This window comes from Bos javanicus, chromosome 21, assembly GCF_032452875.1.
Source record: "Bos javanicus breed banteng chromosome 21, ARS-OSU_banteng_1.0, whole genome shotgun sequence".
NCBI lineage: Eukaryota > Metazoa > Chordata > Mammalia > Artiodactyla > Bovidae > Bos > Bos javanicus.
Genome location: NC_083888.1, coordinates 64,112,594 through 64,127,741, shown reverse-complemented (window position 1 = coordinate 64,127,741; position 15,148 = coordinate 64,112,594). Strand labels below are relative to the sequence as shown.

Genomic DNA, 15,148 nt, shown 5'->3' with positions numbered 1-15,148 from the left:
CTGTCCTTCACTATCTCCCAGAGTTTGCTCAGATTCATGTCCATTCAGTTGGTGAGGCTATCTAACCATCTCATCCTCTGCTGTCCCCTTCTCCTCCAGCCCTCAATCTTTCCCAGCATCAGGGTCTTTTGCAATGAGTTGGCCCTTTGAATCAGGTGGCCAACATATTGGAGCTTCAGTTTGAACATCAGTCTTTCCAATGAATATTTAGGGTTGACTTCCTTTAGGATTAACTGGTTGGATCTCCTTGCAGTCCAAGTGACTTTCAAGAGTCCAGCACTATGTGGGTCTCAACTATTCTTGGGATCTAATGAGACAAGGAACTTATGTTTAAATGGCCATGTTCAGTTGCCTGAATTATTTTTAGAAAATGATTAGTAAATTTTCCCAGTCCTTCATTTCTAAATCAAAATTTCCTGGCATTAAAAAAAAAAAAAAAACACACACACTTTGTAAATATCTTTCATGGAAATATTTACCCAGCACACTGAGCTAAGACATAGGACTTAAAAGATACAACAGATCTGGAGTTTGCACAATGCAGATTCTTTCTGGAAATTCTTAATACAAATCAGATGTGCAGAGAAGGAGCCAAGTTTTTAAGAACTGCCTAGAGCTCGACATCTCAGGTCAACTTCCGAGCTTACCCTAAATTCAGAGAAGCCTAAAGGCCACCCTGCATCTCCCACTTACTCATGCTCTGCTGCTGCTGTAACCACTTGGTCTTATTTCCAAGGTATTATCACCCAATTAGCATAATCTTCTGATAAGAAGTCCTAATAGTCTAAATTAGACAACAGCCCCATGTCAGTGGTTTTGAGATTGTTAATTGGCTGTGGATTTGACCTGCCAGAGACATGAGAGGTGCTTGCAATCTCTTTATACAAAGCATGTCTTTTAGGAATAAAACCAAAAAAGAGCTTAAGCTTCTTTTACAGGACTGAATCAGAGTGGACTTACAAACTTGGAACTTTTACAGCCTGTGGGTTGGAGTCCACCGCTTTATGACTAAGCCTTCTCCTTACATGAACATTTGGAAAAAAAACAAAAAACAAAACATGGTTAGCCTGTGAAGCTGAAATTCCTTCCTAAGCTTTGCTCAACAGAGAATAAAATTTAAAGCACGATGTTTAAAAAGAAAGAATAAAGTATGTTGAGTAGATATATACAGAGAAACTGTCCTCATATACACACTACATTCTTAGATGTAAAACAAGCTGTTAAAATGCCCCAAATTAGCTCTCACTAATAAAATGTTGCTGCTGCTAAGTCGTGTCCAACTCTGTGCGACCCCATAGATGGCAGCCCATCAGGCTCCCCCATCCCTGGGATTCTCCAGGCAAGAACACTGGAGTGGGTTGCCATTTCCTTCTCCAATGCATGTAAGTGAAGAGTGAAAGTGAAGTTGCTCAGTTGTGTCTGACTCTTCGAGACCCCATGAACTGCAGCCTACCAGGCTCCTCCATCCATGGGATTTTCCAGGCAAGAGTACTGGAGTGGGGTGCCATTGAGTTTAACAGGGAGTTATCATAATCCATTATAAACCAACCTCAAAGAAAAAGACTCATGAAACCAGAAAGAAAGTGGTTCCTATTTCTGGTGTTAGCTCGATATTAAAAATAATTTCTGACAAATCATGCAATTACAACTTTTTACCCAGTCTGTCGTAGAAAATGTTGTTGACAAACTTAAGCCACTAAAGTTAACTTTAAAATGGCAGCTGAGTGGATCTTTCCTGGTGGTCCAGTGGTTAAGAATCCACCTTCCAATGCAGGGGACACAGGTTTAATGCCACTAGGCAGCTAAGCCTGTATGCTGCGACGACTGAGCCCTTGTGCTCTAGAGACTGTGTTCCACAACTAGAGAAAGCCCGTGCACAGCAACGAAGACCCAATGCAGCCAAAAAAAAAGGGGGAGCTGAGAGTTTTAGAAATATAAAGTGTCCCACACATTATCAATTCAGAAGCTTCCCAAATTCCATGGAGTTGGTACTAAGCAAGTTCTCAAGAATGCCTCCTGCATGCATAGGGAGTTGAAGTCACAGTTCTCCACCTGGCTGGTAGCTGGGGTGAGCTGTGACCAGGAGCTGTCTGCCGAGCCCACAGTGATGTCCGGAGAAGGCGCACGAGCCACGAGGGCTCCTTGCTTATGTGCACATTAGGGGGGCCTTCGGATTCACCGCTGGGGAAGAGAGGTCACACAACATCGGAACGGCAGGCACGGGCGGGAAGACGCCCCTTACCTTTCACTGTTCTTTTTGCCACTAGAAGAACTGCTGGTGGATCCTGTGCGGTTCCGGTTCCCTTTGGAATCCCCATAGCTTTCCCTTCGACCGCCAGGAGACACCCGTTCAGATGAGCTGGTCCTCTTGACGGTACTGAAAGTGCGAAGGAAAGACAGTGAAATGACAGAGAACTCCTTCCCGGAGTGGTTTTGTCCTAGTGCTGAATGCGAAAACATATACATAGAACATCCTATTTCCATGTGGATATTTAAAAGAGACTGGTTCTAAATTCCTTACTACAGAGATCAAAAATTTTTTCAGAATGTCACTTGAGATCTATGCTTCTTGCCTTTGTAACAGTTAGTGAAGTTCAAGGTCACCAGGGAAGGTGAAAGGTAGCAACTCCAACAATACCATGAGTATTAGTATCATGAATATTCATGAGTACCATGAATACCACGGCCTTATCGGGAGGTGACCCTTGTGTAGGCTTCAGTCTAGACCAGTGGTGCTCAGCCAGGAGTGACTCTGCCGCCCAGGGACACTTTGGCTTGTCACAACTGGGGAGCAGGGAGAGCTGCTACATCTAATGGGTGGACGCCAGGGATCTGATGGGTGTAGCAGCAGCCACTGCTACAGCTAAGTCACTTCGGTCGTGTCTGACCCTGAGACCCCATGGACTGCAGCCTGCCAGGCTCCTCTGTCTATGGGATTTTCCACGCAAGAATACTAACCCACTTAGAGCGAGTTGCCGTGCCCTCCTCCAGCAGATCGTCCTGACCCAGGGACTGAACCCACGTCCCTTGCATTGGCAGGTGGGTCCTTTACCACTAGTGCCACCTGGGAAGCCCCAAATACCCTTCTAAAGCCCAGGAGAGCACTATGACAAAGCTGGTCCAGACCCAAAGGTCAGCAGTGCTGCTACTGGAGACCTCTGGTCTAAAGGCACACGTGGGGCAAACGCAACCCACTCTCTGTGGGGTGCCTCGTTTCGAGGGGTCCCACGCAAGTGCTTGCTTCCTTCTGTATAACCAGAGGGCCTAGAGTAGTTGGAAGACTGCTGTGGGATGTCTAGGGAAGACTTTCTGAAGACTGTGAATTTCTGGGAGAGAGAAAATGAGTGCCTTGGATATGCTGCAGTTATACAATAGGCAGGAGCCTGTCCTAGGAAAAGGGGTACCCCTGCACAGTAACCCACAGGGGTGAGGGGTCAGTTAGCCAGGGCAGGGGCTGTAGCTTGGTGGTCTGCTCTTGGAGCCTGGAAGCATGCTACAGACAACCTGTAAAGTTTTTTTTTTTTTTTTAAATCTTCATCATCAGGTCATATGTCTCCTGAAATCTCATCTCATTTATCATTCTTATATTCTGTGCAGAGTCTAGTAGAGAAGCTTGATAAATATTTATTAAATGAAAGGAGAAATAAATAAAACAATACACGGGAGTGTCACACTGACAAAGGAGCACAGGGAGATGCCATCATATAGCACCTGCTCCATGAGAATAAAAAAGAAGGGTGAATGGAGGAGCTGCCCCCTGGCAGGACTGTGTGTGGGGGGGTCTGGTGTGCAGAGAGTCGAGGTGCAGGTGGGCAAGAACGTAAGTCTGCAACCCAGGACGGGGCTCAGGACGCCAACGTCAGTGGGGTTACTGAACCACGGACGCAGAGGGCATCTCCACACCGGGAAGGAGAGGAGATGGAAATGAGGAGAACCTTTGCCTCCTGGAAAAGAGAAATGAGGTGGACAAGGTGGGCTGAAGAACTGCCCTGGGAATCTAAGGAGGCAGAGAAACCTGGAGAGACCAGAGAAGCAAGAACCCGGGGAGGACGGTTAAAGTGCTGGGGCTGTGGGTGGAGGAGGGGACCTTGATGATGGAGCCTCAGAAGCTCCAGTGAGCACGGAGCCAGGAGAGGGTGCATGGGACCCAAAGTTCCATCAGGAGGAGACAGGAGCCCAGGAGCCCGAGACAGCAAGGCTACTACCACTGGGCTGGACATGCCTTCCTTTCTCACAATGAAATAGCACCAAACGGGCAAGAGCTTTGCACATGGGATGCCCCCAGTCTTCCCTTCATTCCCTTTTCCTGCTCATCTCTGCCTTCCTTCCAGCCCATTTCAGTCCTTCTTCCTCTGTCATGTCCAACCAGTCAGTAAAGAAGCTCTTAGCATGTTTTTTTTTAAAACTGTAGGGTGTATCGGTTTTTGAAAAAAACATCTCGTTCTCTGAGTGAGCAAACATAAATAAGATGAGCATGATCACAATGAGTGGAAGACACTTTCTGCGTAGGCTCTTCAGTCACTGAGGAAACTCTGAATTGACAGCACCGGGATCTCACAGCTGGGATCCACACGGGTGTGCCTTAAGAGCAAAATGTGAATTTTTAGAACACTCAATTTGAGGACAAGGAAATTACAGCTCTTGGGAGAGCATTACATTTCTGAAATTTAGGATTGAAGTCTACAAATTACAGAAGGCTTTGTGCTAAAGTTCAAGATCTTCCAGTGATGATAAACACCAAGCTCAGTTCACATCTCGAGAGTGTTCTCTGTCGAGCATCTGACATGAGGCTCTCAGGCACCCCGCCCTGGCAGCTGGCAGCCTCCAGCATCACCTCTGTGGCGTCCTTGTGGGAGTTCAGGGCAAGTTCATGGCAATTTGAAAGCTTGTATAAAGCACCCTTAAAGAGCTGAAACACCGTGACTGCTAATCAATGATAGCAAACGTTAGCCGATTTGCTAATAATTAGCACTCAACCTAGCTCCTGGAAGAGTGAAGAGGGGCGATCTTGAGTGAAGAGAGCGAGGACAGTGATGCAGCCGTCGGCAGCAACAGTTCACATCTATGAAGAGTTTTGCATTTCATACGCATCGTTGAATTTAAACCTCGAATCCCCAGTGAATGTATCATCATTCCTATTCTACAGACTTTATTTTCCTGGGCTCCATGGTCACTGCAGACAGTGACTGCACCCATGAAATTAAAAGATGCCTGCTCCTTGGAAGAAAAGCTACGACACACCTAGACAGCATATTAAAAAGCAGAGACATCACTTTGCCACCAAACATCCATATAGTCAAAGCTATGGTTTTTTCAGTTGTCATGTATGGATGTGAGAGCTGGACTTTAAAAAAGGGTGAATGCTGAAGAACTGATGCTTTGAACTGTGGCGTTGGAGAACATTCTTGAGAGTACCTTGGGCTACAAGGATATCAGATGAGTCAATCCTAAAGGAAATCAAACCTGAATATTCATTGGAAGGACTGATGCTGAAGTTGAAGCTCCAAAGCTTTGGCCACCTGATGCAAAGAGCTGGCTTACTGGAAAGACCCTGATGCTGGGAAAGACTGAGGGCAGGAGGAGAAGAGGGCAACAGAGGATGACATGGTTGGATGGCGTCATTGACTCAATGGATATGAGTTTGAGCAGACTCTGGGAGACAGTGAAGGACAGGGAAGCCTGGTGTGTTGCAGTTCTTGGAGCTGCAGAGTCCGATGTGACCGAGCCGCTGCACAACAACAACAACGACAGATGGGCGGATGGCTTCAGGGTATAAAGTCAAACGGCCGAGGTCACGACCCCTGGCTCTCTGCTGAATCTCTTAGTTAACAACACCTAGGGAAGAAGTAGTAACAGCTACGTGATTTAAGACTTGAGCAATGGCAGGCATCAGGTAAGACCCTCTAAGCGACTACACTAGCAGCAGGTGAAACGGGCAAGCGGCATCAGGAAGGTTACACTGGAAGTCTAAGTGCCCCTCACCTGGCCGTGGATCTGTTCAGTGTGTAAGCACTGAGAAGGCTCACAGACCTGTTTAATCTATGTATGAGAGGCGTGCAGAATAAACGTGAGTGTAGTAATAAAAGCATGGAAAATTATTTGTGTAAACTTCAATAAATTACAGAATACACTGCACATTAAAACAGGAAAGCATTTCGGTCTGCATATATAGACTTGGGTATAACCCATCACAACCCTTTCAAGATATTTGTTATTTGCACATTTGCATTAACATGTTAATCTTTTTTTTTGTTTAATCTACTATTGTTGTATACTCAAGAAGAACAAGAAATTTCCTTTTGAGAGCCAAGGGCTCTTCTGAATTAAAGAGGACTTACTAGGACTCAAAGCCAAGGACAGAAAATAGAGCTTGAAGACAAGACACTTGCAGGAACAAGGGCGGTCAGAAGGAGTTAATACTGTATACACTCTGTGAGGAGCCTCCTGCAATAACCAGCAGGGAGTAACCAAAGAAGTTATGTTCCCTCAGGACAGCAAGGGTAAAATCATGCTCTTTATTTTCAAAGTGGTAGAAGTCCTAGCTTGGGAGAGAATGTATAATCACACATTTTTTAGTGCTTAAGGCAAATACGTCTGGTGTAGAAATGCACTAATAATACCACCGTTTCTTCTTTTCCCTTCTGCTCTCGGCCCCCATTCCCAAATTCCATACTTTCTAAGTTCTGAAAACGTAATAGTTCTTTACACTACACCGCAGTTGCATTCAATGGCTTTTGCCAACTTAAACTAAATTTCAGATGTAAAACTGTATCTCTGCAAATGGAGAGCAGAGGAAAAGTGGCCATCTTTCTTCTCAAGGTTAGATAGTAACTCTAAGTGTAATAAGCTACCATGACTGATGTCTTTCTTTCATTATGTGATCTGGAACCAAGAATTGGCTTTCCAAAATCTTGGGGAAAAGATCCCAAATTTTTACAATTGAAAAAAAATATGAATCTTAAGGGGAAGCTTGTACGCGTGACCAGAGATTTTCTAATGAGGTCATCTGTCATGACAGCTGGAGTGATTAACACTAGATTAGAAGAATTATCTACTTGACAAATGCGGGCAGGAAATGGCAACCACTCCAGTATTCTTGTCTGGAGAATCCCTTTGACAGAGGAGCCTGGTGGGCTACAGTCCATGGGGTCATAAAGAGTTGGACATGACTGAGCACATGCTCGACAAATACTTGGAATCAACTTATACTGGGCGCTGTGCTGAGCACTGGCAAGTCAGCAGGGACCAGAACTAACCTGGCTTTTGTCCTGCAAGGGTGAGGGAACTGTGACAGACTGAAGTCACACACTTCAATAATTGAGAAAGGCTAAAGACATCATTGCAACAACAAAAAGGTATTTTCTAAGAAGCCTGGTGGTCTTAGAGAATTTGACACATGAAAATAAGTTGGTTTTTTTTTTTTTCTATCATATGAAGTCAACTACCTGAGCCTAGGGGGCTTCCCTGGAGGCTCAGATGGTAAAGAATCCACCTGCAATGCAGGAGACCTGAGTTCGATGCCTGGGTTGGGAAGATCCCCTGGAGAAGGGAATGGCTACCCACTCCAGTATTCTTGTCTGTAAGATTCCATGGACAGAGGAGGCCAGAGGGCTACAGTCCATGGGGTCACAAAGAGTCAGACAAGACTGGGCGACTAACATTTCACAACCTGAGCCCAGACCGGGGAACTGCATCCTTTCTGATAAGAGGGTAGGTGCCAATTCATCTTCCTCTGTTCAACAGCATAATACTCCCATCTCTAGTCTTGTTGGAGAGATCAGACTCAGAATATGAATTTAACACATACATCTCAGTGGATCTCAATGATAAATATATTAGAAAAACGAAACAACAACCCGAAGCAGATTTAAATCCTTAAGCACCTGGTGCTGACTTCGGGGCTTTCACAAACACTGTCTTGCTAATGAGTGCAGCTATTTTTCCAAAGGACTGTCAGCTGTTTGTTTGGAAACCATGGATATTTACCATACTATCTTCCAATTGGAGCGGAGCATTTTAAAAATAATGCTCTCTTTTTGCACCAGTTTTGTTCTTTTGATCTCTCTTCTCACAGCTCTGCGCTATTGTAAAGCTCTACTTAGGGGTGGAAAGAATGAGTGATTGTCTCCGTTTTGAGCCAGTGGGAATGTTGTTCTATTGTCAGCTTCAGCATCCCCACTGAGCAAGGTACGACCTACAATGTCTTCCCGGATTCTCTGCCTTTTCTTCTTTGACTAATGGAAACAAAGCTTTTCCCAAGGATTCCAAATCAAGCCCCCAATCGAAGTCTTAATTGGCAACACAAAGCACAACCCCTGGGTGCTGGACAATTTCCAAAGGGGATTTTGTTCTTCAGTACTAGGCTGAAAAAACCCGAGAAAAGAAAACAAACATATACCCATCCAGACGCCGCAGACGCCCCAGTTCGTTTAATTTAGAACTGTGATTACAGAAAAATTCTAGCACGATTGTACATGTATTTTAAATGTCTTGGAGATTGTTTTACTCCTAACAGTCAGAATGCCCAGCTTGCTTCTGTTTTCAAAACTCTCTCTCCTCAGGAGAGATCTATAGGAACTTTATCACAGAGTAACTGTTAACAGGCCACTGTTTGGGTTTCCAACTTCCAGATGGATGAGAATTCAGATCCACGGAAGCCCATATAAGGCAAAGAAACAAAGTAAGTGAATCACTACGCCTTATGCTGAAAACCAAGAGTTTCAGACAATCTAGAAAACCACGTTAATTCTAGTTGACCGCTAAACAACAGCTTATCAAATGACTATGACTGATCATTTTGTCACAGAAAAAGAAAAGTCTACAGAGGACTAAGAATATTTATAGGAGGAAGCTTATTGTCTAAATGCTGATATACAGGGTTTTCCCAGTGGTCCAGGGGTTAAGACCTCACCGTCCAGTGCAGGGGTGCAGATCCGGTCCCCGTGCCGGGAACTAAGATCCCACATGTCTCATGGCCAAAATGCCAGAACATAAACAACACAAGCAAAGTTGTAACAAGTTCAATAAAGATTTAAAATTGGCTGATATACAAAAAAACTTTCCAAAGTGCTAATGCATACACATATATAAAGTATGCATGCTTAATTGGCTCAGTCGTTGCTCAGCGATCCTTTGGATGGTAGCCCATCAGGCTCCTCTGTCCATGGGATTTCCCAGGTAAGAATACTGGAGCAAGTAGCCATTTCCTTCTCCAGGGGATCTTCCCGATCCAGGAATCGAACCCAAGTCTCCTGTGTCTCCTGCATTGCTGGTGGATTCTTTACCCGCTGAGCCACTGGGGCAGCCCGTATCAAATGTGATGGTTACTAATTATCCTCCCTTCCTTCTTTCCTTGCAAGATAATATTGCTGAGGACGAGCCCTGTCCATGAGCTCCTTCATACCTGGAGGAGCAGAGGACCCAGGGCTCTCTCACAGCACAGGCCTGGGTCCTGACCTGGGGGTTCAGGGCTTGCAGCCCCTTATCAATGGGCAGGTCTGTCTCTCAGAGACGCAAGCTGCCGGCATCTCTGCTCAGCCACCCTCACCCCTGCCTGCTGCTCCTGTCAGCACTCTCGGGGCTTCTCAGAACATCACTGTTTCTAACGAGCATCATCTACACAAGGGTACACAAGAGGGATGGTTTCCAAAGAGTAATTATATGGAGCACTTTTTTTTATAAGGAGATGCAAGCGCTGACCTGGAAATCTTTGCAAGAACCAGCCCATCACAGTGAAAGGAGTGTGAGCTCTGGCGCCAGACAGACCTGGGTTTGAGCCCATGTTCTCTCCACTCACTTGATCCCAGACCAGTTACTTCACTTCTCTGAGCCTCAGTTTACCTATTGGTAAAACAGGGATAATAATATGTCCCTTGGAAGGCTGTTTTGAGGATTAGTGATAATGGCATTAAAAGCTTGGTGCTTTGTAGGCTTTTATTATATTATCATCAAAAATGATTTCTGCCATCATCACTGATTTAAAGAGGGGCTGAAACACCACTGTGCCTCCTTGTCTCTGTGGAAAAGTAGACAGCATATTAAAAAGGAGAGACATCACTTTGCTGACTTTGACCATAGTCAAAGCTATAGCTTTTCTAGTAGTCATGTATGGATGTGAGAGGTGGACCATAAAGAAGGCTGAGCACAAAGAATTGATGCTATCAAACTGTGGTGCTGGAGAAGACTCTTGAGCATCCCTTGGACTGCAAGGGGATAGCACCAGTCAATCCTAAAGGAAATCAACTCTGAATATTCATTGGAAGGACTCATCCTGAAGCTGAAGCTCTAATACTCTGGCCACCTGATGTGAAGAGCCAACTCACTGAAAAACACCTTGATGCTGGGAAAGATTAAGGGCAAGAGGAGAACAGGGTGACAGAGGATGAGATAGTGGGATGGTATTACTGACTCAATGGACATGAGTTTGAGCAAGTTCTGGAAGACAGTGGAAGACAGAGAAGCCTGATGTGCTGCAGTCCATGGGGTTTCAAAGAGTTGGACATGACTGAGTGACTGAACAAAAACAAATCAATTAGATTCTGCAGCAGAGTACTAGTTACTTTGGATCAAATGCAGAGGCTTCTACAAAAACAAAGTGCAAGAATACTTGACATAAGCTCTCATGAAATGAACTGAAAGCTAGAAATTCTATCTGCATTTCAAATTTTACTTTTATCATGTTTTGCTCTGAAAAATTTTTTATTTTACTTAAACTCCAAATACATAAAGAGATCTCAATTATAAAAGTGAATCTTCAAGAATGAAGACAAAGAATCTCATTTTTCATTAACTATTTGCTACCTTAAAAAGTCAACCTTGAAATTAAACAACCCACTCTTAAACAGCTAATGAGTTAAAGAAAAAATCACAAGAGAATTTAGAAAATATCTGGAAACAAATGAAAACAAACAAAAAAGGTTCCAAAACGCGTGGGATGCAGAGAGCAGTACTAACAGAGAAGTTTATAGCTATGAAAACACAGATCTCAAATCAACAAATTAACTTTATTTCTACTTCTCAAGGAAGTAGGAAAAAACAACAATAAATAAAACCAAAAGTTAACAGAGGGAGAGTAAAAATAAAGATTATAGCGGAGATGAACAAAATAGAGAAAAGAAAAACAATAGAAAAAAAATCAAGAAACCAAGAGTTGATTTTTTTTAAAAGACCAATAAAAGCGCTAACTCCTCCATTAAACTAGAAAAAAAAGAGAAGACTGCGATAACTAAAACTCGAAACAAAAGAGAATATTACAACTGATGTCACAGACATAAAAAGGATTATGAGACTACTACGAATAAGCAATGCCTTCGAGCCTCGGTGCTGGAGAAGACTCTTAAGAGTCCCTTGGACGGCAAGGAGATCCAACTAGTCAATCCTAAAGGAAATCAACCCTGAATATTCACTGGAAGGACTGATGCTGAAGCTGAAGCTCCAATACTTTGGCCAATACTTTCTGCTGATGTGAAGAGCTGACTCGTTGGAAAAGACCCTGATGCTGGGAAAGACTGAAAGCAGGAGGAGAGGAAGGCGGCAGCAAATGAGACAGGGGGATGGTATCACCAGTGCAACGCACATGAGTGTGAGCAAACTCCAGGAGGCAGTGAAGGACAGGGAATCCTGGTGTGCCGCAGTTCACGGGGTCAACAGAGCAGAACCCGAATGAGCGAGCGAGCAACAACTACTGAACTGAATTTATCAGCACATTCAAAGGATTACACACCATGAGCAAGTGGGTTTTCCACCTGGAATGCAAGGACCGTTCGATATAAGAAAATTAATACAATACACCCCATTAACAGAAGGAGACAAAAATCACACCATCATCTCAACTGGTGCAGAAAAAGCACTCGACAAAATTGAACACCCTTCATAATAAACACACTTAACCAAATAGGAAGAGGAGAACACCGCCTCAACATAGTAGAAGTCAAAAAGTAACACCCTTCATAATAAACACACTCAACCAAATAGGAAGAGGAGAACACCGCCTCAACATAGTAGAAGTCAAAAAGTAACACCCTTCATAATAAACACACTCAACCAAATAGGAAGAGGAGAAAACCGCCTCAACATAGTAGAAGTCAAAAAGTAACACCCTTCATAATAAACACACTCAACCAAATAGGAAGAGGAGAAAACCGCCTCAACATAGTAGAAGTCAAAAAGTAACACCCTTCATAATAAACACACTCAACCAAATAGGAAGAGGAGAGAACCACCTCAACATAGTAGAAGTCAAAAAGTAAAAATGAAAAGCCCACAATGAGCATCATACTCAATGGTGAAAGACTGAAAGCCTTTCCTCTAACGTCAGGAATAAGGTAAGGATACTCCCTCTCGCCACTACTATTGAACGTAGTACTGGGAGTTCAAGCCAGAGCAATTAGATGTGAAAAAGAAGTAAAAGGCAGCCAAAGTTGGAAAAAAGAAAGTAAAATCATCTCTCTTTGCAGATGACATGATTTTATATGTAGAAAACCCTAAAGATTCCACAAAAAACTGTTACGACAGATAAACAATTTCACTAAAGTTACTGAATACAAAAAACAAAACACAAAAATCAGTTCCATTTCTATCCACTAACAATGACCAATCTAAAAAGGAAATTAACAACCCCATTTATGATAGCATCGAAAAGGACAAAGTACTTAGGAATAAACTTAACCAAGAAGTTGAAAGACTTATAGACAGAAAACTATTAAACAACGCTGAAAAAAATCAAAGAAGATACAAAGAAATGGTAAGTCATCCTCTGTGGAATTGGAGGACTTAATATGTTAAAATGTCCATACTACCCAAAATGATTTATAGATTCAATGCAATCCCTATCAAAATACCAATGGCATCGTTTGTAGAAAAAAATTCTAAAATTCATATGAAATCCCAAGGGATCCAAATAGCCAAAACAATCTTGAAAAAGGAGAACAAAACTGGAGGACTCACATTTCCTGATTTCAAAACGTACTACAAAGTAACAGTGATCAAGACAGCGTGGTACTGGAATAAAGATAGATGTTGTCATTGCTTTAGTTGCTAAATCGTGTCAGACTCATCTGTGACCCCAATGGATTGTAGACCGCCAAGCTCCTCAAATGTAAAATGGTGCAATCATTAAGGAAAACATTATGACGTTTCTCAAGAAGTTAAAGATTGAATTATTAAGTTGGTGCACACATAATTGCAGTCTCAGACTGTGGATTTTACATCATTACAACTAGGCTCAATCATGTCTTTATTAAACAAAATAGGAACCAGTGCAATCAGTGCATTTTTGCCAATGAGAAATGAGTTCGTTTATTCCTGCCGTGTAAAAATCCATGCTTTGGGGTTTGAGGAACTCTTGGAAAGCGTTTTCTGCCTCCTGCTGGCTGTGGAAGTGTTTTCCCTGCAAAAAGTTGTTGAAATGCTTGAAGAAGTGGTAATCAGTTGGCAAGAGGTCAGGTGAATATGGCAGACGAGGCAAAGCTTTATAGAGCATTTTGTTCAACTTTTGAAGCACTGGTCGAGTAACGTGCGGTTGGGCACTGTCGTGGAAAAGAATCGGCCCATTCTTTGGACCGATGCCGGCTGCAGCCACTGCAGTTTTCAGTGTGTCTCGTGGATTTGCTGAGCACAGTTCTCAGATGCAATGCTTTCACCAGGACTCAGAAAGCTGTAGTGGATCAGACGCGCAGCAGACCACCTAACAGTGGTTGTGGCGTTTCTTTGGTGCAGGTTTGGTTTTGGGAAGTGTTTGGAGTTTCTTCTCGGTTCAGCCACCGAGCTAGTCATTGCCCGTTGTTGTATAAAGTCTACTTTTCATTGCATGTCACAATCTGAGAAATGGTCTGCTGTTGTGAGAAGAGAAGACAACATTGCAAAATGATTTTTTTTGCCTTTTGGAAGCTCACGAGGCACTCACTTATCAAGCTTTTTCACCTTTCCAATTTGCCAAATGACTGGAGAATGGTCGACTTTGAGTTCTTGGGCAACTTCTCGTGTAGTTTTAAAAGGATCAGCTTAGATGATCCTCTCAACTGGTTACTGTCAGCTGCCGACGGCCAGTCACTGAGCCCTCATCCTCAAGGCTCTCGTATCCTCTGCAAAACATCTTGAAGCCCTGCTGCGCCGTTCAGTTCCCAGGCCAGATACAGTGTTGATGCTGTGAGTTGTCTCCACTACTCTGTGACCCATTTTGAACTCGAATAAGAAAACTGCTTGAATTTGCTTTTTGTCTAATATCATTTCCCTAGTCTAAAATAAATATAAAATAAATATCAAGTAATAACTCATTAGCAAAAAACATAAAGCAAGAAATGCTCATTAAAATAATATATAACACAACCACATTTATTTAAGAACGTATTCCAATATCAAATGGCCAAGTTCAGCAATGCAAATCTGCAATTACTTTTGTACCAACCTAACACCAAATGATTTAACAATGCACTTTGGGGTATATACCCCCAAAGATTTCAAAGCAGGATCTCAAAGAGATATTTGTACACCTACATTCACTGCAGCATTATTACAATAGGCAAGAGGTGGAAGCAACCCAAATGTCCATCAACATGAATGGATGAAGAAAAGGTGGCATATATATGCACAAAGAATGTTATGCAGCCTTAAAAAAGAAGGAAATCTTGTTACAAGCTACAATGTGAATGAACTTTGAGCATATTATGTCAAGTCAGCCACAAAAGGATGGATACTGTGTGATCCCACTCAGACGGAACATCTGATGTTGTCAAAATCATAGAAACAGAAAGGAAAAGCGTGATCACCAAGGGTTCTGGGGAGGACTTACAGTTTAAGAGGTATAGTTTCAGTTTTGCAACATGAAAAAGTTCTGGAGATCTGCAGTAAAACAACGAGAATATACTTGACACTACTGACCTGTACACTAAAAATAGCTAAGGTGCTAAGTTTAATGTGATGTGTTTTTTGTTGTGGGTTTTTTTTTTCCACAATGAAAAAAAAAAAAGGAGGAAATGGTTACAGATGACAACCTGAAACTTAAAAAAAAGTCAGAATTTTCAGCCTTACAACATCTAGATGAATAAAAGACAGTCTACATCTACTGCTGCTGGTTAGGATCCAGAAGGTCATTTCATGTTGATTATAAATAAATGATTCAAGTAAGTAATAAAAAGGTATGAAATGAGGC

General features: G+C 42.9%; 1 protein-coding gene across 6 annotated transcripts in view; it reads right to left on the bottom strand.

The window, feature by feature from the left end:
• Positions 1–15,148, bottom strand: part of EML1 (EMAP like 1) — a 204,593-nt gene that overhangs the window by 52,017 nt on the left and 137,428 nt on the right. For all 6 annotated transcript variants that reach the window (XM_061395312.1, XM_061395308.1, XM_061395311.1 and 3 more), the window contains exon 4: positions 2,243–2,377. In XM_061395312.1, the coding sequence (XP_061251296.1) occupies positions 2,243–2,377 (135 nt within the window). The remainder of the gene's footprint in view (positions 1–2,242; positions 2,378–15,148) is intronic.